General features: G+C 39.9%; 1 protein-coding gene across 2 annotated transcripts in view; it reads right to left on the bottom strand.

Annotated features, from left to right (window-relative positions):
• Positions 1-26584, bottom strand: part of adgra2 (adhesion G protein-coupled receptor A2) — a 55484-nt gene that overhangs the window by 24832 nt on the left and 4068 nt on the right. For both annotated transcript variants that reach the window (XM_027167167.2, XM_047823019.1), the window contains exon 2: positions 8734-8805. In XM_027167167.2, the coding sequence (XP_027022968.1) occupies positions 8734-8805 (72 nt within the window). The remainder of the gene's footprint in view (positions 1-8733; positions 8806-26584) is intronic.

Genomic DNA, 26584 nt, shown 5'->3' with positions numbered 1-26584 from the left:
ATAAAATATCAACGGATGAATGGAGGACCCTGAATATTCGCCCTGTGGCTGGACGAGAAAAAATAGAGAAAGACACACTTGAGTAGCGAGGTCAAAGGGAAAGGAGTGGAAAGTTAGGAGGGAAGGAAGCCAGGAGACCAGATTTAGAAGAAAAAAAAACATTTCGTTCAAAAAAATAAAGAAAATACAAACAACAATCGAAAAATCGGTTCAGCTTGAGGTTGACGGATGTGGAGAGAATTGAAAGGTTGCAGTTTCTTTTTTTTTCTTGTTTTTTTTTTTGGTGTGCACGATCGGATGCTTTATCTCTGACCCTATCCTGCCTGTCGCTATCCGAGATGCCCAGAAGACACGATTGCATTGAGCCTGCAACACAAACACACTCCCACCCACCCTCCCACACACACACACACACACACACGCATAAACCCCATTTCTTCAGTTTATCTCACAGCCACATCTGGAGTCTATCAAGTCCAGCTCTACTTACCCCCCCAAAATCACACACACACACACACACACACACACACACACACACACACACACACACACACACACACACACACACGCGCGCCTTCCACTTCTCGCTTTCTACTCTCCCTTACCTTTAACCCTCTCCTGACCACGTCGCTGTGGTCAGGATCATTCTGAATAATCGCTGTAATGTTCATCAGGGTGTTGATTCATTTTCTATTCCAGTTGTTCCAGTTGCAAGGGTTATATAAACAAATCAATTTCATACAACGTATTCACACACTCAAACAAAAAAAGTATAGTTGATGATATAGAAAGGTTTCGAAGGAGTTTCCAGTGTCAGAGCCTTGAAGTTTTCTGTAACAAAAGAGCAGCGTGTGCAATTTTTGTCGTAATGTTAAGACTGAGGAAAAAATAGGACACTATTGATTAAATGACAGGAGACATATTTTTGGGGGGAGGGGGAGCACGGTGGCTTAGTGGTTAGCATGTTCGCCTCACATCTCCAGGGTCGGGGTTCGATTCCCACCTCCGCCTTGTGTGTGTGGAGTTTGCATGTTGTCCCCGTGCCTCGGGGGTTTCCTCCGGGTACTCCGGTTTCCTCCCCCGGTCCAAAGACATGCATGGTAGGTTGATTGGCATCTCTGGAAAATTGTCCGTAGTGTGTGAGTGAGTGTGTGCCCTGCGATAGGTTGGCACTCCGTCCAGGGTGTATCCTGCCTTTATGCCCGATGACGCCTGAGATAGGCACAGGCTCCCCATGACCCGAGAAGTTTGGATAAGCAGTAGAAAATGAGTGAGTGAGTGAGACATGTTTTGTGAATATATGACACAACTATAAATGGATAAAAAGCAAAATTTGTTGTTCGTTAATAGACAATAGACTTGTTTTCATGGCAGGAGGCGACACACCAGTTCATCCTTGATTATTTTCCTAAAACAACAGAAATAAGCAGAAGTGCTTGCTAAAGTCTCAGAAAATCACGCCATGAATAATTCTGTTGTATTAATTGCATCTGACCCGAGCTGTTCTGACCTGAACATAGTTTAATATGCACTAATTTTTCGCAATTAAAACAGAATTATCACTGCTCATCACATCCATGGGTTTAATGGTGAGTTGCATCATTTATTTTGAAATCAAACTAAGAAGAATACAAATCTGATTACTGAATGACTCACACAGGTTTTCAGCTCCACAAACATCAGATTATATCAACCTTCACTGACATATTTATTAATGAAGCTTTTTCATGCTCGGCTAAAGTGAAATAGGAAAACAAAGAAGAGAAAGAAAACAAACAATAACAGAAATATAAGCTGCAGTTTTGTGGGGACCAGTCCCATGTCCTCACAATGTCTGAACTGTCATGTGGCTTCCAACCAAGATATAAAATCACATAAACACACACACACACACACACACACATGCACACACGCACACACACACATGCTTACCTACATTGGAAACTATGTTAATTTCAACCCAAGCTAACTTCCATTAGTATATATAAGGATCTCTCTCTCTCTCTCTTTCTCTATTTGTCCATCTCTCTCTTACTTGCTGTCTCTGTATCTCTTACTTGCTCTCTCTCTCTCTCTCTCTCTCTCTCTCTCTCTCTCTCTCTCTCTCTCTGTCTCTCCTACTTACTATCTCTCTTAATGTCTCTCTCTCTCTCTCTCTCTCTCTCTCTCTCTCTTTCTCTATTTGTCCATCTCTCTCTTACTTTCTGTCTCTGTCTCTGTCTCTGTATCTCTCTCTCTCTCTCTCTCTCTCTCTCTCTCTCTCTCCATCTCTCTCTTACTTGCTGTCTCTCTGTCTCTGTATCTCTTACTTGCTGTCTCTCTCTCTCTCCCTCTCTCTCTCTCCATCTCTCTCTTACTTGCTATCTCTCTTAATGTCTCTCTCTCTCTCTCTCTCTCTCTCTCTCTCTCTCTCTCTCTCTCTCTCTCTCTCTATATCGCCATATTTGTTACACACACACACACACACACACACACACACACACACACACACACACACACACACACACACACACACACACAAACACTCTTTCCATACGGTACAGATTCTCTCTCCTTCAATCGTATACAAGTGTGTATTTCCTGTCTGATTCTCAAGTGTGTCTGTGTTGCAGAAATAATGGATGAAGAAGCACGCACTCACATGTGGAGACACACTCTATACATTTCATTTGTGTGTGTCCCAGAACAAACTGTACAAACACTCTCTCTCTCTCTCTCTCTCTCTCTCTCTCTCTCTCTCTCTCTCGCCTCAGTGTAGGACAGGCTGATGCTGTTATCTGACACTTGTCTGATTCTGAAATCTCTTTTAATGCTCCATGCCAGTATTTGGGCCAAAAAAAACATTATTAAAGGTTACTAAAAGTTATTAAAAAGGTGCTGCATGGTCGCTATTTATATTTATTTGAATTACGAACAGGAAATGGCATGTGATGGACCAGGGTCCGGTCACTTTCACTGAAGGAGAACAAATATACTCAGTGCATTTGACTAATTAAGCTCTGATCGATAAAAGATGCAGGAGTAACAGCTCTCTCTTTCTCATACTCCACACTTTTAGAGAAACGATGTTATTCGATGTGGCGTCACGCTTTGTTATGATTTATTTCCTCCTCTCTCTACAAGGATCCGATATCTATGTTCGTACACAGTCCACATGGATCCCGCGTGACGAGACGTACGACGTTCGGCGACCTCGTGACCTCTCGTCGGTAGCATACATTACTAACGGATGTCGCACTTGTGCAGAACCACGTACGGCTGAGCACAAATGTTTCCCATTTACGTTGTTATTGCAGCAGATTCCACATGCACACTGGAAGGGTAAATCCGCACACACCACAAAGCACGCGGTCTCCTGAGAACCAAAACTGAACGCTTTTTTCTGTCTTCGCAGCTAACGTACCCACATGTGGCAAACGTGTGTGTTCTTAAAGTCAATTCACAGCCTGGGCTAAATTCATAGTGCAAATCTGTGGCACATGGCATGGTGTTACGGGTTTCTACACACATGCGGTTGAAGGAGGAGCCCTAACACCTTTAAAGACAGTAATGGGTGTAGAGTAAACATATGAGTCAAGGACGCACTGGCCTAGGAAGGCATGGGGTCTGTCGGTCCAAGTAAAAGAGGTGTGGCCTCATTGTTATTTAGTCTCAACTTACAATTTTTCTAAAACATCGTTTCATAAATCCTATAAAGAGAATCTTCTTAAATGGTGCACTGTATTTTAACTGCTTCAACAGTTCTATGATCACACTCTGAGACCTGAATTGAAACTTTCACAGAATTAGAAACACACACACACACACCCACACACACACACCTTATGCATGCAGGAACAAAGAGGGAAAAAAAATTAGATCAAAGCAAGGCAGGAGGACAAAGAGTGATAAACATCGGTGCTAACGCACAGACAAAAGCAGACGGCTTCTCTAGATGGTCTATGGAGAACTGTACGCTGCGTGTTTAGAAGCTTGAAGCGCCGCCAAAAGAGTCGGAGAGAGATTTCCATAATAGGATGCACGGAGGGGAAACAGAATGAGACCAAAAAAAAAAAGAGCAAAGAAAGGAAGAAAAAAAAAGAGAGCGAGAGAGAGAGAGAGAGAGAGAGAGAGAGAGAGAGAGAGAGAGAGAGAGAGAGAGAGAGAGAGAGAGAGGGGTAGTGAGTATGATCCAGGGAGATTCTGAGAGGTTTCTCTTTATTTCTGATCAACAACATGTGTGTTGTAACGATCAATGCTTTGGCAGTTTTACTAATGCAACTGTCATGCCAACAACTCACTCTTCAGACTGAAACGGACTGAAGGCACAGAGAGAGCGAGAGAGAGAGAGAGAGAGAGAGAGAGAGAGAGAGAGAGAGAGAGAGAAAGAGAGAGTGAGAGAGAGAGAGGTGAAAGTCATGAGTCATGAGTCGCTGAAGTCTTATATCTACACAGTAAAAATTCTGGAATGAAATCATTCATCCTCTCGTTGATTAAAGCCGGACTCGCACTGTGCGATTTTTCATAATCCTTGGCGATTGTCGCTCGTCAGAATGTACGAATATGTTCCCCGTGTCACGCAGTAGGATCTCACGTGTCATTATGTCAGACTGTACGACAGTCAAGATGAGTCCGAATCGAACACACGCAAGAAGACTTGTCTGGGTTTTAACGTCATTGCTTCCATCGCAGACCAGCATTCTCTCGTGTGTCATGTTGTACTTTGATAAGTAAAAATGATAAAATACTGTACAGTCAAAATCCAGCCAACTTCGGGTGCTTACACGGTAGATATATTAGAAAACAATCCCAAAGTAAATACTACCTTATTCCATGTGATACTTCTTATCCATATTTCTATTATACTGTAATATACACTATGGCTCTTGGAAATACCTGAACAGATCACATGGCAGGAGAACCATTCATGGTCCTCCTCCTCCTCCTCCTCCTCCTCCTCCTCCTCCTCATCTCTGTATTTTTCTCTGCTCTAATACATCAGTGTCCAAAATAGTGGCACTTGATAATTTGCAGATGAGTTAATTCAGGTGGCTTTGATTAGTAAAAAAAAAAAGAAATTCACAAATATGTGCAGTGCCGTGCCGTGCGTAGGAGCCCGGAGCACTGGGACTGTGACCCGGCGCCATTGACCTTACTCAGGTCATGCATTGAAAACTTTGTTTGTTTGGCTTAATTGGTGGCCGTATGTGAGTGTAGGTGTGTGTGTGTGTGTGTGTGTGTGTGTGTGTGTGTGTGTGTGTGTGTGTGTGTGTGTGTGTGTGTGTGTGTGTGTGTGTGTGTGTGTGTGTGTGCATTAGGCATGTGCCTGCACTCATACATTTATACAGAATGAGCTAAGTGTTGTTTTCCTGATATTGCAGTGAACTCTTACACTACTACAAACACACTATTTTTTACTAACTGAACAACAAATGACTTGAATAAAGTAAGATGTAAAGTAATTCCCAAAAGGAGAGCAGAAAGAAAGAAAGAAAGAAAGAAAGAAAGAAAGATAGAAAGAAAGAAACAAAGAAAGAAAGAAAGAAAGAAAGAAAGAAAGAAAGAAAGAAAGAAAGAAAGAAATTCAGTGTTTTAGTGTTTTTTAACACGTGTCCTCTGTTTAATGATGAAAAATGTTGGCGCCGCCCCAGTAGTGTTTGTGTGGCTTAATCATTCTGTGTGTGTGTGTGTGTGTGTGTGTGTGTGTGTGTGTGTGTGTGTATTGTGTACTCTGGGTCCACCGTTTTTTAAAGTTGTAAATCATGCCCCCTCCCTTCACCCCTCCTGCTGTTTTAACCACTAACCCAGGTATGAGATCTGATTTGTGACCTCAGCTCAGATTTCTCCCTCGTCAACCTCTGCAGCTCCCCGGGGGGTGTGTCTGCACTTATAAAAACAAGCACTATCAGATCCGTTTACCCCAAACAAACACCTCCACACGAGCGAGAGGCCTTATATACTAACACACACACACACACATAATGAGGCACGCTGGTATAGGAAAAAGATGAATGACAGGGTGAAGTAAATTTCTTCTTCTTCTTCTTCTTCTTATTATTATTATTATTAAGCTACTGTCACCACCTCAAAGTTTATTTACCAAATACAACACTATTTTATTAATCAGGGAACGATAGTTCATCCATTTTATTATTTTATAGTTGTGTTTGATATGAACTAGACATTTCCTCACTATTCTCCTTTACTCTCAAAAAATGCAGCTTGTCATGTTACCAATTTTGCATAAAAACTGCCATGATGGCAGCCGTAAGCTGTTACACAGCACTGATACTGGAGACTCCTTCCATAAATGCTAAACAAATGTTTTCTCATATTAAACTTAACGCCATATCAACAAGCGAGAATATTCATTCATTCATTCATTTTCTACCGCTTATCCGAACTTCTCAGGTCACGGGGAGCCTGTGCCTATCTCAGGCGTCATCGGGCATCGAGGCAGGATACACCCTGGATGGAGTGCCAACCCATCACAGGGCACACACACTCTCATTCACACACACACACACACACTACAGACAATTTTAGCGAGAATATTACTTATTATAAAATTTAACCATTTCTTACAATGCTAAGATTTGTTATAATGTATTTTTATCTTTAAACCATGGATGCTTCAAATATGTTATTCCATATAAACCAGCCAGCTGAATGCAAGTAATTCTTCTTTAGATAACTGCACTGTGTTTGCATTAATTAGGTGTGAGACTGTGTGTGTGTGTGTGTGTGTGTGTGTGTGTGTGTGTGTGTGTGTGTGTGTGTGTGTGTGTGTGTGTGTGTGTGTGTGTGTGTGTTTGGTTTGCATGAACATCCCAGCTAAATGCTCCACATCTTCAGAATTTTCAATGTCTAATGTTTGTTCCTCCAAGAAAGAGGAAACCTCACATAAGGGTCATGGCATTATAGGTCATAAATAAGGTGGTCTGTCTAGAAGAAGGTGTGAGCTGACTTTTACTACACTACTTTGACTCTCTCTCTCTCTCTCTCTCTCATTTAATGAGGGAGCGACACTTAATTAAGAAGAACAAATCTGCTTCTCGTTCCCGAGCAGCTGCTACTGACCCGGCCTAGGTCGTTAAGGTGGATTATTGCAGCTGCTAATTTCCTGCCATGCTTTTCTGTCTGAAACTGATGCACTCCACCTAACATGATTTGAATAAACAATGCGTAGTGATCAAAGTCATAAGAAAGTGGTGTTTCTATAAATAATGTGTGCTACTGATATATAATATAGAAAGACTATTTAAGGCCATTTACACAGTGGCTGTTAGGATTCTTGATGTGAAAGAAGATGTCTAGAACCGAGGCCAGTCTAATTCCAGCTTAATGAGAAGTAAGAGGCTTGACTGCTAATCTGGACCTGACTCTGAACTTGAATTGGTTTGTATTTTGGTAGCAGCTTAGGGACATTGGATCTGACTTAGGTGTGACTTGTGTGGTAGCTTCAGGACTTTGGACTTGGACTGAATTTGGACTTTAGTTTGACAGCCAAAGTGCGCATTTTGCCTTGAAGTTTCTAATAAACGTGATTAGTATGGCTGTGATGTGTAGAACAAAGATCCTAGAAGAGACAAGACGCCTGAAATAAGCGAATGGTCAGATCTGATACTGAGATGTTCTGTTTTAGTGGTTACATTTACATTTACAGCATTTGGCAGACGGCCTTATCCAGAGCGACGTACATAAGTACTTAAATCTCTAACATTGAATACATTAATGCTGGCTCACTAGGTTACATACTTAAGATACCATGAGTTTAAAAGATTTGTTCAAAGTTACAATGAAAAAGTGTCAAAGTTTTTTTTTTTAAAATCACTAGCAGCTTTTTTCTCCTTGTTGGTCTCCACTTGTTGGGTGGACTAGCGCTAGCTATCCAGATTATGATAGATGGAGACCTAATTATAGTTGTTTCATTTACCAATGTGAAATAGCCACATCTCATCCTCCCTGATGGAACTAAGCCTCAGAGAAGCTCCACATCTAAAAGAACCTGACCTTTTCTGCTTTCTCATACAAGAAGACACTGCGTATCAATATTCACTTTGTTAACTCACACTTGTTGACTTTCCCTCTCTATCCCTCTTTCTTAAACCTTAAATAAATGCTCTCTTAAGGCTCCATCCAATAGTTTATTATCTCCAGTGACATCACATCGACAACATGCCAGAGAGGTTGAGTCAACAAGACTGCTCTTTTGGGACATATCTTTTCAGGATCTTTGCTATGAGCCCAATCACCACATGCAGCCATACTTTTTCTTCTCACAGCTCATTCTATAATGTTCATTTACAGAATTTAGCAGATGCCCTTATACAGAGTGACTTACATTTATCTCATTTATACAACAAGCATTTAAGGGATACATACATCTTACTTGGTGTACTTGGACTTGACATGGAATTGACTTAATTGACTTGGGTAGTATCTTATGAACTCTGGACCCGGCTTAGATTTGACTTGGTAGGTACTGTACATTACAGACTTGGTACTTGGACTTTAAAGTTTAAGAATACAACATAACCACCATCTTGAACAACCTTCATTAATAATAACTCAGTAAAGGATTCCAAGTCTAGATCTAAGCCTGATCTCGGCATGTTGTAGCCATGATCGTAGGTTCGAGATCCAAAATAAAGATAGAACAGATCAAAGCTTGTCCACACACACACACACGAATAAAAAACTGTAAATGAGAATTAGTTTGATGAGGAAGAGAAAATTTGCACAGTTACTTACAGTTTGTCCAGTAAGTACAAGCCAGTGAAAGAGCCATTTCTTAGGACACGGATGCGGTTGTTGCTTAGGTTTCTGTAAGACAGAGCAAACACACGACCTTTTTAGACTTAAAAGTTCATATTAATGTTCACACAGAAACTGAAAATAAAATGTTGAAGCCAAATCCAACAAAAATATGGCTGAGGAATACAATTGCTCAAACAGGCATTATCAAGCACACACCCTCACATAAAACTTAACATAAGCACCCACACACTCACACACGGGACCAAGACACACATGTGTGCATCCAATAAAAACATAACGGTACAGTAAACACCCTTGCATTTTTGTATTTCATAAATATAAATTAGTCTCTTTTTCGTCAAACACTTGCACAAAGGCTTCCTCACATAAACTTGCTACACGTACGAGTGCTGTGCGTATGGGGTCTGCTCCTGTGTATCTAAGAAATGTAGGCAAAAAAAAAAAAAATATCAAAGAAGTCAAAGAAACCAAATCAGACCAGAGACCACCAGCTATGTTAGACACAACTCATCAGTTTCCACTAGCTTATAAAACAACAAGGAGTAAGTGGAACGGCTTTAATGAACAGAGACGTTCAAGTGCCAGGAGATTCTTATGAGCCATTTAGAAGATGTACAGGATATCAGGGGGATACACATAAACACTCATACAGACCTTTATAATGTAATGTGGTACAAATATTTGAAAAAGCGAACGGCAGACCAAAAGAGAATGCATGAGCGAGAGAAAAGAGCATACACTTGGTCTGATGTTCACAAAAAATGTAGTAAGGTAAACAAGGGAGAAGTAAAGTGCAGGGAAGGAATGGATCGACAGACGGGGAAATGAAGAGAGGGACAGTAGCCAAACAAGATGAATAAACTCAACAGTGGCAGCAACGACCGCATCAGCTCCAGTTAATAGAGCAAGCTGCATCCAATTAATCTTCCCAGCCAAAAGGGAGGATGGAAAAAGAGGGGTGAAGGAAAGGGAAGGAGGGAAGGTGGGAGGGGGCGGAGGAGGCCATAATCTTGATAATCACTGTGGATACATTTTTACATCAAAAGGAAGTCGGCGTCCACATCAAACATGTGGTGAGGCTATTCGCTATGACAATTATTCCTCTCGCCAGTGACTAATGGCCTTAACAGTGGGAGCAGGGTTATCAGGGGTGAGAGAGACAAAGAGAGAGACAGAGAGAGGGTAAGGAATATATATACACACAGAGAGACTCTCTCTCACTCTCTAGCAAAGACCGGGGCTATAAGTGTCTGTCACATTTGCCACACCGTAAGTGGCTTTAATACTGTGTGTTTTTGTGTGTCTAAGGTGACACACTTAATAATGCCCCAACCACCCCCCTCCCTCCAGCCCACTGAGCCTCTTTGCCCCATGGAGACTTAATTAGCTTTAAATGCTGTTTTTGAGACAAAAGTGTGTTTCCAATCTACACAGTGGAATGCGGTGGCAGCATGTAAAAGCACAGTAATGTGTGTGTGTGTGTGTGTGTGTGTGTGTGTGTGTGTGTGTGTGTGTGTGTGTGTGTGTGTGTGTGTGTGTGTGTTTTCCTGTCGGTGTATCTCTTGTAAAAAATTATGGGAGAAAACCTGCTTTCTCAAGCATTATCAAGACATTGCATCTCCAATAGCTTGAGTCTGTTTTTTCAAATTAGCAGCACATGAGAGACGACGAATCACAGCACACTCTCTCAGGCACGGATACGTCACGCCGTATATCGGATTTTTTTTTTTTAATTCTGAATTTTCATTTGAAATACACTGATCCACTTTTGGGTGTTTAGTTCTAACACAGCGCTGAGAATGAGCGCTTGAATCTAATTGGTCAGAAGGTGCTGATTCATTTTCTATAACAGCAGATATGACATTAGTCCAAACCACAAAGCAAATCATTCATATTCATGTGCTGTTTTTTTCTCCCCCAAGTCATTGACAGGGACAGGTAAGGTATAATTTAACAAAAAGAACATATTACTACTGGTATAGTGATGTTTTCTTTAAGGAGATTATTATTAAGCATTGAAGAAGCGTTTTGTAACAGACGGTACGAGCCTGTTAAAATATGTTTATACTGTAGAACGTTTAGGAGTTGTTATAACTGTTTATAGTTGTTATAACATAATTGATAACAGGAAGCAACTTGTCTTGCTGACATTCTACGACATAATCACAAATCGTTATAAATTATGAAGTATCATTCAGTAAGAAATAAAAAAAATGATTGTTGCCAAATTCCTGTGGTGTGCGAAGCCAACTGAGTTTGAAAAAAGTAAATACACACAAGCAACCTATCCACAGAATTTGAGAAATTACAATATGTCTTCAGAGAATTGAAACTTCTAGCTATGTCAGTGATAAATCTTGAGAAACATTACGTACGTTTTATCCAAAGCATCATGTCACTTTCATTACTAGCAAATTTTCACACATGAAAGCTAACTTTGTTGTTAGTTAATAAATAGTAAATTAGCAAATTGGCAAGTTGATATGACTCAGAGGAAAACATTTGTGTGAAAACTTTGAGCGGAATTCAGTGTCAGAACAAAACAAGATACTGAAAGGTTTATTAAATAAAAGGTTATTCAAATCATATAAAGTGAAGCTAACATATAGAAAGAATCTCAGCCGTGGTTAGCTAGTTTTTGTCTGAACCCGGATCTCAGACTTCTAGACTCATGATGTGAGGGAAATTTTGCGTCTCGTTTGTGTAGACTGCCATTTTCTAATGTTTGTGAAAGCACAGTGACAGCAGCAGTCAAGTCCCATTACAGTAAAGATGTCCTAATGCAGCTATTTAATAGAGACCATCAAAAGCGCTTTCTGACAGCAGTCTGGCCACTAAAATAAATTAGAGCCCCCTGTGCCACCCACCCACACACCCACACACACACATGACAAGTCATGAGTCATCTCATTTTTAAACAAAAAATTGAAATGATTCTTCTGAAGCAGATTCCCATAACGGCTGTTTAGTCCTGTGGTAAGTTAGGTGGCTAGTTAGATAGACATCATGGGCTAGCAGATAAAATCTGCAAAAAAGGAACAAAATTGAATACAAAAAAAAAACCCAAACATTTTATGGTGCCAGTGCTCAATCTGGGAGCGATCCACACATTTCAGGCACAAAAACGGCTGACTGTTGGCAGGCAAAATTAGTTCCAGCACCAAAACTCTGCTAATCAGTGTCAGGAGCTGTGAGAACAACAGCAGGTTATTTTCACACTGAGAAATTAAGACATGAACATGAATGGATTTGATAATTAAAAATTTTGGAGAGATCATTGTTCCCGCTTTATTAGTAATGCTAAGGCTAACATTTCCTCTGAGTACAGTAGTTTCTGTAAACGATTAGCATTTTTACACCATACATTAGGAGGCTAAGATTGATTAGCAACTCAAATTATTTTTACAAGCAATGGTGTATGCCATTATCTTCGATGTGATAAGGAAACAGACAAACATGTTTCCAAACATACATTAGCTGGATGTCTAGTCAATTTTCAAACCAAATAAAACAATTACAGTTTCAGAGATGTGGACTTCATGAAGCACATTGTTTTTGCCTCTTTCTGAGAACAGTCTAATGACAGCAGGAACATGCAGCAGCGTTTGCTATCGAACAGCATAAACAACCGCACACAAACATTACAGACCCTCACACATCTGCGCACAAACACACATCTGAACACACACGGCTTCTTGAAGAAGGCCCATCTGTAAACAAACTAAAATAGGCGCTGCACTCGTTCAGGCCAAACAGGAAGCAGACAAAATGAGCTGTTTATATGCAGCCCAGCTGCCTGAGGTCAGGGGTCAACCTGGGAGAACTTCCTGCAGCAAGGCATGATGGACAGGAGAAGAGGAAGAACAGGTGGACGGCAGAATTGGAGGAAGAGGATTTTAAGTGGAGGAAGGGAGTGAAAGGATGCAGTGAAGGAAAAAAACACTCCACACAAGTAGTTTCAATATATGTCTACAGTTAAAGAAATTGTCAATGAAATAGTAAATATTTAGATTCTTCTGTTCTTTTTTCCAGAGGCCATAAAATGTATTTTGGACCTGTTTGTCCATATTCAGCCTTGAATTTCACTGTCATGTCATACTCCGGAGGGCACAGTTGGGGGTTCGATTCCTGCCTCCGCATTGTGTGTGAGGAGTTTGCATGTTCTCCCCGTGCCTCGGGGTTTCCTCCTTTTTTTTTTATCTGGCCTACTAGGGGCAACATTATCATAGAAAAATGGTTATTTCTTCTCTCACACAAATGTTTGTATCTTGTAAATGTAAATGACGTTATCAAACCCATTTCTGCTCTCTGAGATGCTACATGTGATTAATAAAAGTCAAAACTTTGAAGCCGTTTATCTTCAACCACTAAATTACTATGTACGTTTATTCAACAGAGGAGAAAAACACACGTCTTACACTGAAAGCCAACAGAATCCTGACTCATTTAATATCATACTTGAGGCCAGAAAATAATTAATTTGTTTATACTGGTTAAAAATGTCCAATAAATCAATTTCAGCCAGTGTACTGGTAAAATATAGTCCACTAATCTTTCCCATTGGGAAAAGATTGGCACAAGAAGTGAGGTTTGGAAACATTTATTGCTTACCTTGCAAAAGTCACGTAGCCAAAAAACACTACAAAGACCAGTATGCAAAATGGGTCCTGGTCATAACAATGACTCATCTGGTTAATTGGCTAGACACACAGAAGATTCTGTAATTATGAAAATACTCTATTGAGAATTTTATCATTTTTACCTGAGGCGTATGGCCATAACTGCTTTTCCAGTGCTTCAACATGTGCAGCTTGTGAAGCTTTTTGTCCATTATTTTCTCTATTTTGCTGTGGTCATCTAATAGCTAGCAATAAGATAGCAATAGTGAGAATGTAACTTTTAGAGCCAAGGCCATTGTGAGTGTCTGGTCTAAAAAAGAAGCCTTTATTGATGTGTGGTCATTGATGTCAGTACATACATACTGGCATACATACAATCTTTCTCAATCTCACACACACACACACACACACACACACACACACACACACACACACACACACACACACACACACAGATCACACCACTGCCAACCCACTGCTAAAAACAGTTCTTTCATTGCTTAAGCTGCGTTTACGTACCCACTGCTAAAACCAGTGTACTGTATCTATATGTCAATGAGCTTCAGTCTCTCAGTCTTGTTTTGTGTGTGTGAACTGGCAGCCCAGATGCCCATGTGTGCCTGGGTAATGATGGCACTGTGCCTTGTTCAGCTCCACCCTGTCCTACGCTTCCCTCTGTCCACTGCGGTACAGCTCAATTTGTCTCCTCTAACCACATTCCTAAAGTGGAGGCACCGATTTCAGAATGTGCACACTGACTTCATCTTAGCATGGCCAAGAGATAGACAGATGAGTAAAATATGTGAATCTGTGTGTGTGTGTGTGTGTGTGTGTGTGTGTGTGTGTGTGTGTGTGTGTGTGTGTGTGTGTGTGTGTGTGTGTGTGTGTGTGTGTGTGTGTGTGGGTTACACCTAATTGTAAATACGGCTTTGGCTAAACGTCTGCACTGATTAAGTTACAAGACATGTCTTGATTTAAATCTGCAAAAACTTGCAATAATTTTCAAATTACATACACCACAGTTGTACAGAATAATACAGACTAGGAGTAGACAGTGTAAGATAATAAAACCCTATATTATGTGTTTTTACTGTCACTTCCACAAGCTTCACCAAACTGGCTGGTTAAAATGAGTCTGTGTAACCTGATAATACTGTTGCCCACAGAGGCAAAACTAGAGGGCAAGTGCTTGGGCCCCCATGGTCAAACAGACCCCAAGGTAACGGATATCAAGCTGGGAATGTTGTCTGTAATCAAGCTTTATTAGTGCCACCATTGTTAAAGAATGACACTGATGTATGGCCTGTAGGTTTAATAAGCATATTAACTTCTTAATTATTCTTCCCGACACTCTTCTGATACAATGTCAATAAAATCTGTACATTATTTTTATAGAAAAAATGCTGCTGTTAACATAAAAGATTTTCCAGCCTCCCAGGATACCCAGGACTGTTATGTACAATATGCTCAAACTGAACATCTGTTGAACACACTTACTACTGTTTAACTGTACAGTTGTAGAAGATGATAGAATGATTTAGAATCCCATTAAATAGCCTCACACTTTTGAGTCTGCTTCCTCCCAAAGCTTCCTCCTCATGATGTCACGGGAAGTTTTACTTTGTCACGGTCATCATCTCTGGTTTGTTCATAAAGGATCCAAAGCTACTGTTTATTCAGATTTCTGTAAATCTGCTTTGTGACCATGTACTGTATATTATTAAAATAGAATGTTTGGGGTTGGGGAGGGTTATATGACTTTTTTTTTATAATATTGTAGGTCTTGGCAGCTTAAAGTGACGTGACATACGGCTAAGTATGGTGACCCATACTCAGAATTCGTTCTCTGTGAACACACACCCAGAGCAGTGGACAGCCATTTATGCCGCGGCGCCCGTGGAGCAGTTGGAGGGTTCAGTGCCTTGCTCAAGGGTACCTCAGTCGTGGCCAGCCCGAGACTTGAACCCACAACCTTAGATTTAGGAGTCAAACTCTCTAACCATTAAGCCACGACTTCCCCAGTAGTGTAACGACAATGTCAACCCATTCCACTGTTACTGGGAGTCATGTAGCAAAATGAAAATGTTTAAATATGTTTGAATAAAACCTTTTTTTATATTGTAGAACTGCTGTTTTCAAGCGTGTGCCAACCTTTGCAAAAGTCTTTATGTATTGTAGTATGATGTTTTATCCAGTTCTAATGGGTGGTTTGTGGAGGATCCAATGATTTTTTTTTTTTTTGGAGAGAAATCAACAGTTTATAAAGACCACTAGGTTCTGTTAATCATTAGCATGTCATCAAAGTAGTAAAACTGCAATCTGATTATTTGTCAATATCATACATCTTTAGGTTTATATAAAGAGCTTTAACCACCCACATATGAGTATAAGTTAAAGAGACAGCTTTTATTCATCAAAGAGGAGAACAAAACGTGTTACAAAAAGATGTTGTAATTATGTCTCCCACGGCACATGCATTATACTGTAGGTTCAGCAGAGTTGGTTTAAATGAGGTGAAAATGAGAGCCAATGGCCCACCCTGTATACTTCTCACATCTGGCACCATATAGGTTAAAGCCAGGGTCTTTTAGTTTATAAGAAAAGCCAAAACAAATCCCTGCATCTGACCAGTGACACTCTATAAGTTACAAAGAGGCTCTGTTATTCATCACGAGACCATAGAAATGATCATATACATTGCTCTGGTTCCTCATGAGACTATGTGAAGATAGTGAGGCCTTCTTTTTCTCCCAGACAGCTTTTTTTTTATTGAAGCCTGATTATCCAAAATTGTTTTTCCGAAGTTAAAGATAATTAAGGGCATTAACTGAGAACAAAGGCACAATCGTAGAGAGCAATTCAGTTTTGTTTGACATGTGATCTGCTTAAATGAAAACAGGTTAAGTGAAGGAGTTGATGTACACAGACGTGCAATATTGGTTTTAAAGAAGTGAAATAAACTGCAGCACAACCTCAAATTGTACACGATTTAGTTAGGATCGAGGCACAGAGGCAAAAGAGATTTAGGCAAAGGGTTCTATTTGCAAGCAAAAGAGCCCACTTATATTTGTTAAAAATGTGCTTACATGTGTGCTTTTACTGTAATAATGTGTATATTAATTAAAATAATAATAAGAGTTGAAAAGCTTATTTATTTCTGAAAATAATTAGATTATATTCCATTCCAATTAGCAGTCAAACAAACTAATAAATAAATAATAGATTTCATGGCTCGTGTTTTTAGCAACAAATAAATTAATTTCAGACCTCCTGGTTAGGAATTGAGAAGGGCATGTGCTCTGTGCCTTTCTGTTACTAGAAAGGAGGCATGGCCACTATATCTGTCAGTCACAGTGAAAAAAACTCAAATTCTATACCTATCTGTGAAGGAGGTGTGGCCTTTGTACCTGTCTGTCGCAGTGTAAGTAAAGTAGTAACACACATAACAGCTCATTGTGGAATGGAAAGTACATACACCACACTTTATCAAGTCCTTTCTAAAAAAAATTTAAAAAAAAACAGTGTATGGCCCAAAGTAAATGTGTTACTATGTCTCTCTGCTGAATTGAGATTTTTCGTTACAAAGCACTTCATGAGAGGGGAACCGAGCAGGGGAAATGTGTAAGAGAGAGAGAGATAGAAACAGAGAGAGAAAGAGAGAGAGAAAAACGTCCCCTCAGATTTTCTACTAATGAAGCCTAAGAGCCCAATTACAGCGCCTTCACAGCAGGAGTGGTCTGGTGTGTGTACGTCTGTGAGTGTATGTGTGTGTGTGTGTGTGTGTGTGTGTGTGTGTGTGTGTGTGTGTTTATGGTGCTTTGTGTGTTCATGACTGTGGGGATTGCATGTCCAATTCAAACCCAAGTATTACAACATGCATTTCTGTTTCTTGATATATTGTATGCACAAATATGTGTGTGAGAAAAACCTGAGATTGTGTGTGTGTGTGTGTGTGTGTGTGTGTGTGTGTGTGTGTGTGTGTGTGTGTGTGTGTGTGTGTGTGTGTGTGTGTGCGTGAGTCTCAGAACAGAAGCAAGGCTGCTCTGCTCTTTGTTAAAGGGCTCCTATTCTCTCTGGAGTTCTTCAAGTGCCACCGCTGCTGCTTGACAGCCCGGTCCTAATCAGCCGCCTGGCTAAGACCACATTACACGCACACACACATATACACACACACGCGCACACACATACACAGAGCTCCACAAACTCTCTGTACCCAGGAACTACACTCAGACCAGCCAAGCCTGAGTGCTGCTGGAGGGGGATGGAGGTCCAGAGAAACACTCTGCAGGAAAAAGCCACTCAAGGAAAATCAGAAATGAGCGTGTGTGTAAAGTGTGTATGTGTGTCCTGCGGCTTGTTCTCTATGAAAGGGGTCAAACGTATGAGTCCACTCACATACACAGGCACACGCATGTTCTCTCTCTCTCTCTCTCTCTCTCTCTCTCTCTCTCTCTCTCTCTCTCTCTCTCTCACACACACACACACACACACACACACACACACACACACACACACACACACACACACACACACACTTACAGTAATTAAATCAAGGTGGGTGCATTGCTCTGCCAAAATAAAATGTAGATGGTTATATCTGTATCAGTGCTTTAGAGGCTACAGCACAACCTTAAACTGTGTGATATTTGATAGTCATTTTTATTGGACAAATCAGTTGTAAGAAACAGTATACAGGTCAATTCTTTTCCTAGAAGTATAGTCCAAGCGCAGCACTTGATAAATAGTATTTTAATAGTATTTATCCACTACCTCTGAATGTTATCATAGACTGTTACCTAGTCATGCTACTAGCATGCTACCTCAGAGTAGTAGCTCAGAATGTTACCTTACTGTACCATGCTATCCTAGAATGCTACCTCAGAATGTTACCACAACATTCTATCTTAGTATGCTACCCCAGACTATTAGCTCAGAATCTTACCACAACATACTATTTTAGCATGCTATTTCAGAATGTTACCTCAGAATCTTACCACAACATACTAACTTAGCATGTTATTTCAGAATTTTACCTCAGAATCTTACCACAACATACTATCTTAGCATGCTATTTCAGAATGTTACCTCATCATGATATCCTATCATGTTACCAATGAATATTACCTCAGAATGTTACCACAATGTGCTGTGTTATCATGCTATTTCAGAAAGCTACCTCGGAATGTTACCTCAGAATACTAGCTCGGAATGTTACCACAGAATGTTACATGACCATGCTATCCTAGCATGTTACCTCAGAATGTTACTATAACATTTTATCTTAGCATGCAATCCCAGATTATTACCTCAGAATTTTATCACAACATTCTATCTTAGCATGCTATTTTAGGAAGCAACATTCTGAGTGTTACCTCATAATGATAGCTCACCATGCTACCCTACCATGTTACCTAAAAATATTACCTCAGAATGTTTCCACAGCATTCTATTTTAGCATGCTACCTCAGAATGTTACCACAATGCCTATCTTATGCTATCTCAGAAAGCTACAGAATATTAGTGCAGAATGTTACCACAGAATATTACCTCACCATGCTATCCTAGCATGTTACCTCAGAATGTTACCACAACATTCTATCTTAGCAGGCTATTTCAGATTTGCTCAGAATGTTACCACAGTATGTCATCGCAACTTAGCATGATTGAGTGTTACCTCAGCATCCTCAGCATGCTAAACACCTTGCTTGCCTTATATTATGTCAGCCTCAACAAAACATCTTCCAAATGTAGTAAACATCATACAACGTGCAAACTTAATTTAGCTGATGTACTGGACATGTTCCACACAGAACACGTGCACGCGCATGCACAAACACACACGCGTGCGCACAAACACACAAAAGCCTGGTGTGGGCTAAAACCCTTGAGCACAATAAGCACTTAGTGCTTAAATGCATCTTGAAATGCGAATTCATGGCTTTATTAAGGAAGCCTACAGATAAGAGACAGGCAGGGAAAGAGACAGACAGACAGTTATATAGACAGACAGGGAAAGAGACAGACAGACAGACAGACAGACAGACAGACAGACAGACAGACAGACAGACAAACAGACAGACAAATTAAGCTTTTCTGTAATATATCAGTTCTTCAAAAAGAGACAAATATAAATTAGATTACAGAAAGGCTTGGAGATCTCATCACTTCTTTTCATCGCTCTCTCTTTCTCTGCTTTTCTGGATTGTGGCCTGAAATTCCTCTTAAATCAGTTTCCATATTTTTATAAAATTAAGCATATATTTTACAATGGCACATTGCTGGCACACTGCTCGTCATACGTATTCTACTAATTCCTTTTCCACTATTACTTTATTCCAGACCGCGGATGGGAATGTATTTTTGTGTCTTAGTCACTTTTAGAAAGCCCTTTTGGATTTATTGTCCTCACACTGTAACGGATCATCAGATTTGATGACAATTTGTTTATGGAAATAAATACAATGATTGTAAAGCAAAATGTGATCAAAGTCATGATGCTGTTGCACCACAGTCAAACTGAAATCATTCTTTCTGGCTACCACACAGTCATATGTGACTGACAGCTTGCTTGGCTATGGCTGAGTACAGATTCAAAATATTTAGCTCAGAAATGGTTCAAACATGAACAAAACTTTCTCTGGCTCTGGTTGTGTTGTGGTCAGAATTTTAGGCTTGGTCAGCAGCATGTTGGTGCAAAAAAAAAACAACATGTAAAAGTAGCTGCTGGAGGCGAACTTGCTGCTTTGATTCTAGTTACAGAAATGTACATTTCTATATCTGTGTGTGCGTGCGTAGAAATAACAAAGTGACCAATGGCCGGCACACTCCCATTACATTTTGTAATTATAGGTTGTGTCTGAGCCACGTGTGTATGTGTGTGTGTTTACGCCAAACTCTTCTCCAGTCTAAAATTAAAATCTGGATTATATAAACGCTATAATTACAGAGAGGAGGACGCAGACTTATTTTAGACGACTGTGGCCATGAACGCCCTACCCACACACACACACACACAGTTGAATCCACAAAAGGGGGCAAGTCTCACAATAAACCGCAGAAAGCTTGCAGTAATCTCAGTGTGCAAACATGAATGTGATGCATTTAAGGTTTACATGAACTGTGCAACCACTGCAAAGTTAACAGTTAGTGTTTCAGTGTTTACTCTTAATAATCAGAATGTGAGCCAGAGCTCTAATATTCACTCTAGAACTCAAACTCATGCCTTCAAAGTATGTTTCTATTTGTGTGTGTGTGTGTGTGTGTGTGTGTGTGTGTGTGTGTGTGTGTGTGTGTGTGTGTGTGTGTGTGTGTGTGTGTGTGTGTGTGTGTGTGTGTGTGTGAGACCATACGTGCATGTGAATATGAGTGTGTGTTTGACCCAGATATCCACACAATGTTGTACTGGCCAGTAGAAATTCTCATTGAGAAGACAAAGCGAGACAGCATGCATCAATTATCAAATTTGATGAGTGAAAACAACATGTATTTCAAACAAAGACTGATTTTTAGGTCAGGATTTAACTCTTTAATGACTTGGCTTCTTAACTCACTAACATTTACCACATTTGGAATACACCCTTATCCACAGCAACTTACATTTTTAATGTCATTATCGACAATTGTAGGTCCTGGGAAGGTTTTAAGTTGAAATTAATAGAAGCTCCCGAAGACCATAACCTTCTTCACCCTAAACCATGCAATTGCATGGTTGGAGGTAAGTGGAATTTATTTCACATGCACGCTGTATGAACACAAAATGTCAAATTAAAATTGTGAACTGCAATTTATGAGTTTAAAATATATTTTTCTGTCCTTAAGTCTGTATTATGGCACAAATCTGACTGAAATTACAGCTTCATCTCCTTAATGTAGAATAACTTCTCACAAAAAGCTTCAGCGTACCGAGTCATACTGTAGTTTATTATTAAAACTAGAGTGTCCACGATTACAGTCAGAATAGTTAAAAAAAGTGTGTGTGTGTGTGTGTGTGTGTGTGTGTGTGTGTGTGTGTGTGTGTGTGTGTGTGTGTGTGTGTGTGTGTGTTGAGAAACCTTCCTGAGAGATATCCTGGGAATTGTGTGGAAGGGCTCGTCCACTGACCTCTGCATACATGGTCATGTCTTTTAAAAAAACTTCTTAAAAAAGACAGTTAATAAGAATATGAAAGATTTCCAGAATACACTGGAAATCTTTCATATTCTTATTAACTGTCTTTTTAAAGAAGTTTTTCCATAAGAAATGACCGTGTATGCAAAAGCCAGTGGACGAGTCTGAGAAAGATCCCCACTGATCCAATGCACCGATTATACACACATAATATAAACACACATAAACACAGATTATAAACACACATAAACACACATTATAAACACACATAAACCTGTGAGTGGAAAAACTGTTACCATAATATAATATAACGACGAGGTAAGAGTGAGGTGGAAATGCCAAATCTGAGATGGAATAAGATGCTTGCGGGTGGAGAAAGAACGAAAAAGCAAGGGATTGGCATTTTTTGGAGTCAGATAAGACGAGTGTAGTGAAAGGAAAAACTATCAAAATACTGATTCCTGCTGTGCTCTGGGAAGAGCATGAGAACATATCAATCTCTCTCTCTCTCTCTCACACACACACACACACTCTCTCACACACACACACACACACACACACACACACACACACACACACACACACACACACACACATGCTACTTGAGGTATTTTACAGCCACAAACGTCCATCTTTTCAGCTACACAAATAAACCCTGCTTTCATATTGCTTTAACTCCAGAGTGAATCCAGGATTTCAACTTGACCCACATGCCAGAGGTCAAAGGTCGAAGTGTGTGTACAGCAGCAACAGGTGTGATGAGAGTCAGATATCATGGGTTGCAGTTGTTTTACTTTTTTTTTTTTTCAGATTTATGGCCACTCCCTTACTCACACACACACACACACACAAAAAAAATTGTTGCTTTTCCCACAAAAGTAAACGGTCCATCTCCGGGAATGGCTGTGCTCTGAGGACGCCCTTCCACACAATTCCCAGGATATCTCTCAGGAAGGTTTCTCAAAACACACATACACACACACACACACACACACACACACACACACACACACACACACACACACACACACACACACATACACACGCATGCACACTTTTTTCAGACTACAACTGTTCTGACTGTAATCAAGGACACAATCACACAACAACCTGGACCAACTGCCACACACATATGTGAGCAAACACTCAAACACACACACACATGCATGCACACACACGCACACACACACACACACACACACACACACACACACACACACACACACACACACAAATCAGCCATTTGTTGCATACAGCAGCTGTCTGAGGGAGTATGAATTCACACACTCACATTCTTCGCACACCCCATGCCCGCTGCCAAGGACACAACAGTGTGTGTGTTTTCATTCTTGAACACTTATGTCTTGATGTCAAAGAGAACAAGATGGTCATATCAAGATAGTGAACTGCTCCTTAAAACAGCTTAAAAAACAAAGTTTCAATAAAAAATAGTTCAGGTAAAGCAACATAGTTCAGGTCTGAGCTCCTTAAAAGCTATACACACCTGAGGTCCTCGATGATCAGTAGGATTTACTAACTACTTAATCTTCTAAAGTTGCGTTAAACGTAACTAAGGTTAATCGAGAATATATTTATCATTAATTCAATATTAATATGGAAACCACGAAATATTTCCGATAAAAAGATATCCAAAAAAATGTTACTTTAATTTTTTGGACCTAGAAAATTAAACAAGACTGAAACAAATGTCAAAAATAACACTTTACAAATAATGCTAATGGTGATGATTAGATTTTTTTCATATTACTGCAGAATCACCCAAAAAATTCAGTATCCATCAGAGCACTGCAGTTGCAAAAATCAATACACATTCCTGCACTTTCCTTCAATCTGACATGGTGGAAATGTGCATCTTCCTGTCATTTTTAAGTCTATCCTTAAATTGTTAGCCTTGTAGCCTTAGCCTTGTTGACTGACATAAAATGAATGAAATCAAAGTGAACATATCTGTCAAGAAGAACTCAAAATTCAGCAGACGTCTGGCTGAATGTGACTGATACTGCTAATGATGCTTTGTTTACGTATATTTATACATCACATGACACCTCACAAATAAATTCATTCAGTGCTTTATTCCTCTTATACCACTGAACCTTTGCTAATGATTTTATACTAACGATTTAATGACATGTCTGAGTGGGAATGTTTACTTTAGGTGTTTTTTTGTTTGCTATCTTTGTCCACTAAAGTGTTATTTAAAGGGGTCAAAAGTGAACTTGCCATTTCAGTCCAACACAGACACACACTTTATTATCTGTTACATGTTTTCTCACTCCTTTGCAATTTATCTTCTTGTCTGCCACCTCCCCTGCCTGTCCTCCCCCTCGCTAGTCCCCATGCAGGCGCGCGTAATTAGCTCTAAACACAGAGGCCCTCTCGTCCACATCTGGAAGAGGTTTGGGCACGGCAGTTTCCTACCAGCACGGCTAAATATTTAGATTCAGCCTCGCTGTGTATGGCTGAACCCAGGAGGAAGGGAAGAGAAGGGAAGAGAAAAGGGTTTTGGGGGTTGAGAGAACTAAAAGGAAGAGTAAGGAGGACGGCGCGACTGAAAGCACTCTTTTTTCGTCGCTTCAATGCCAAAATGACTTGCGTATGCAGATTTGGTGTTTATTAGAACTTTGAGCTGTGATGGAAAAGTTGGGCTGCTGTGAAAGCTGAAACTCCAGACACATAAGAACACATAAACACACACACACACAGTCTCAAACACAGCCAGAGGTGAGGATGCAAGACCACCGGATTTAGTGCTTCAACTGTTGACAGAACCGCAAACAACAACACCCCGAATCTAGCTGAACGGAGCCTGAGACACATGGAACCTCAAGTTCTGTGACTTGAGAAGGAACAAGAAGGAAAGTAGGGAGTATAAAGAGGGGCAGGATGGATTAACCCCTTCTTACAAGCACACTACTCAAGAATAAACAACCACTGGTGGGATTCGATCGTTGTTGCATTCATTATAAGTGACATAATTTTAACCATAATTTTCAAGCATAATCCTTTATCAATGGCCAAAATCTATTCCTAACTTTTTCTTACTCACCAAACCAACCGACTGGTTCTTCATTTCTCCGGAGGAATAGAAATCGACATTTTCAATCACTGTAAACAACTGAATTCTTTTCTGGCCACAGGTCTGATATAAAATGAGTCAGAATGTGTTGCCTTTCAGCGTAAGACGTGTTTTTTCCTCTGTCGGAAAGTCTTGAGTTTAAGTGGTTGAAAATAACGCCTTGACAATTTTTCTGTCAGGACCACTTTGTCAAAAGAGAATTTATTAGATGATATGCATACAGTTAGTGTTGGCGGTATGGTTCTGTTCTGGGCAAAAATCCATGCGGCATGGAGAGCGGGGAGAGCAGCGACTAGAAAATAGAATAGACCCCCTGTGTAACAGAACCACTAATCATGCATAGTAATAAATGAATGAATGGATAAATAAATAATTGAATAATTAGAGAGAGAGGGAGAAAGAGAGAAAAATATGTGGAGATTTATGATGTAAACTGGTACAACGAACACGGGTCCGGGCATGGTGGAGTCGTGGTTGGAGGAGGGAGTTTAAATCACGGCAAGAGCGTAGAGCTAGAGCGGCTCTATGAATGGGAATTTAAATGGTGCATGATTAACAGCTGATGCACGCTTGACAACGTGGCCTGCCAGAACCAACGCAATGCTTGATTGTTGTCTACTATTGTCTACTATCTTATGAGCTTTATTTTAACCACTACTGTGTAGTGGGACATGACAAAGACATTCAACGATGGACACAACAAATCAGGTACAAATTCTGAGGTAAAAACACACACAGGCCTCACCCACAGACGATAACGTCCATGAGAGAAAACTTTTTAGTGTGAACTGCTATGAGATATTAAGATGTTTTCTCTAGAGTACTCATCAAAATACAGAAGAAATGTACATATTATACATTTACATTATTATAATTTTAATTTTATTTTAATTTATAATTTTAGCCAATGACATTCATTTTGATTCACATGTTAAAATAGACTCCACTCTTAAGGTTTAAGTGCATACCAGTTTCTGTCTCTATCGTTCTATTTTAACGTGACAAATAGTACAAAAATTCAGTACAGTGTTACAGTCAATCCTACCTTGTTTCACAGGCCAGACCTGTAAGAAGGGAAAGTTCTTTTGCCTAATCTTTACTCAAAGCTGGATCTTAGCATTATCTAAATTTTATCACGTGAGAAATGCCAGATGTTGGTTCGGTGACTTAGCTCAGAGAGATAACCCTCAGTCCTAAACTAGTGACCCCGTATCTCACAGCCCCAAACGCTTACGCTCAATCGGCCGGGAGTTTAAACACGCAGGCTCATTCCGGACAGTCCGTCATTAAACCGTCACTTGTTGACCTGGTCCTGTGTGTAAAGTGGAATATTCTGGGTGTGTCCTAAGGATGTGACAGTTGATAGAAAAGTACGTTTACACAGAATATAAACTAAAATTTTTGCTAGGTTGAATCTGAATTAAGGTATATAGATGCTAATTAATTATGCTGTAAGTAATATAGCTCTATTTGCACTTTATTTACTACTTAATCATCTGTATGACACATTTATGAACCATTTCTCAGAGCCAAAACTAATACATCCGTGCAGTGCACTTCAGGAAATCAGACAACATTAAATTAAGTTGGAAGATTTATTGCTAATGGAATGATCGAGATTATACTTATCACACTAGATTAATCACAGTATTATTTGAATATGTCACAAAGTCTAAGCTAAACACATCTGTTACAAAAGTATTCCTTCATGTGCAGGCCACAACTCTTTCTTCACTTCTTTTACCTTCTTTAAAGCTTAAGGTTAATCAAAAAAAAAAAAAAAAAAATTCACCCAGATATTAGAGCTAGCATCGCAAAGGAACACCCAGTCTAACACCTAAAACCTGCAGCACTGCATCAGACATTAAATTATGTGCATGTTTTGTCATTATCAACTTATTAACTTATACAAGGCACAGAATTGGGGAAGAATCTCAGACGTATGAAAATGGGTATGTGACTCATGCTAGCGCACTATTTGGTAAAGAAACATTGCCAATAA

This window comes from Tachysurus fulvidraco, chromosome 14, assembly GCF_022655615.1.
Source record: "Tachysurus fulvidraco isolate hzauxx_2018 chromosome 14, HZAU_PFXX_2.0, whole genome shotgun sequence".
In the NCBI taxonomy this organism is placed as follows: domain Eukaryota; kingdom Metazoa; phylum Chordata; class Actinopteri; order Siluriformes; family Bagridae; genus Tachysurus; species Tachysurus fulvidraco.
Note: the sequence above shows the minus strand (reverse complement) of the source record. Positions and strands in the feature narration are given on the sequence as shown.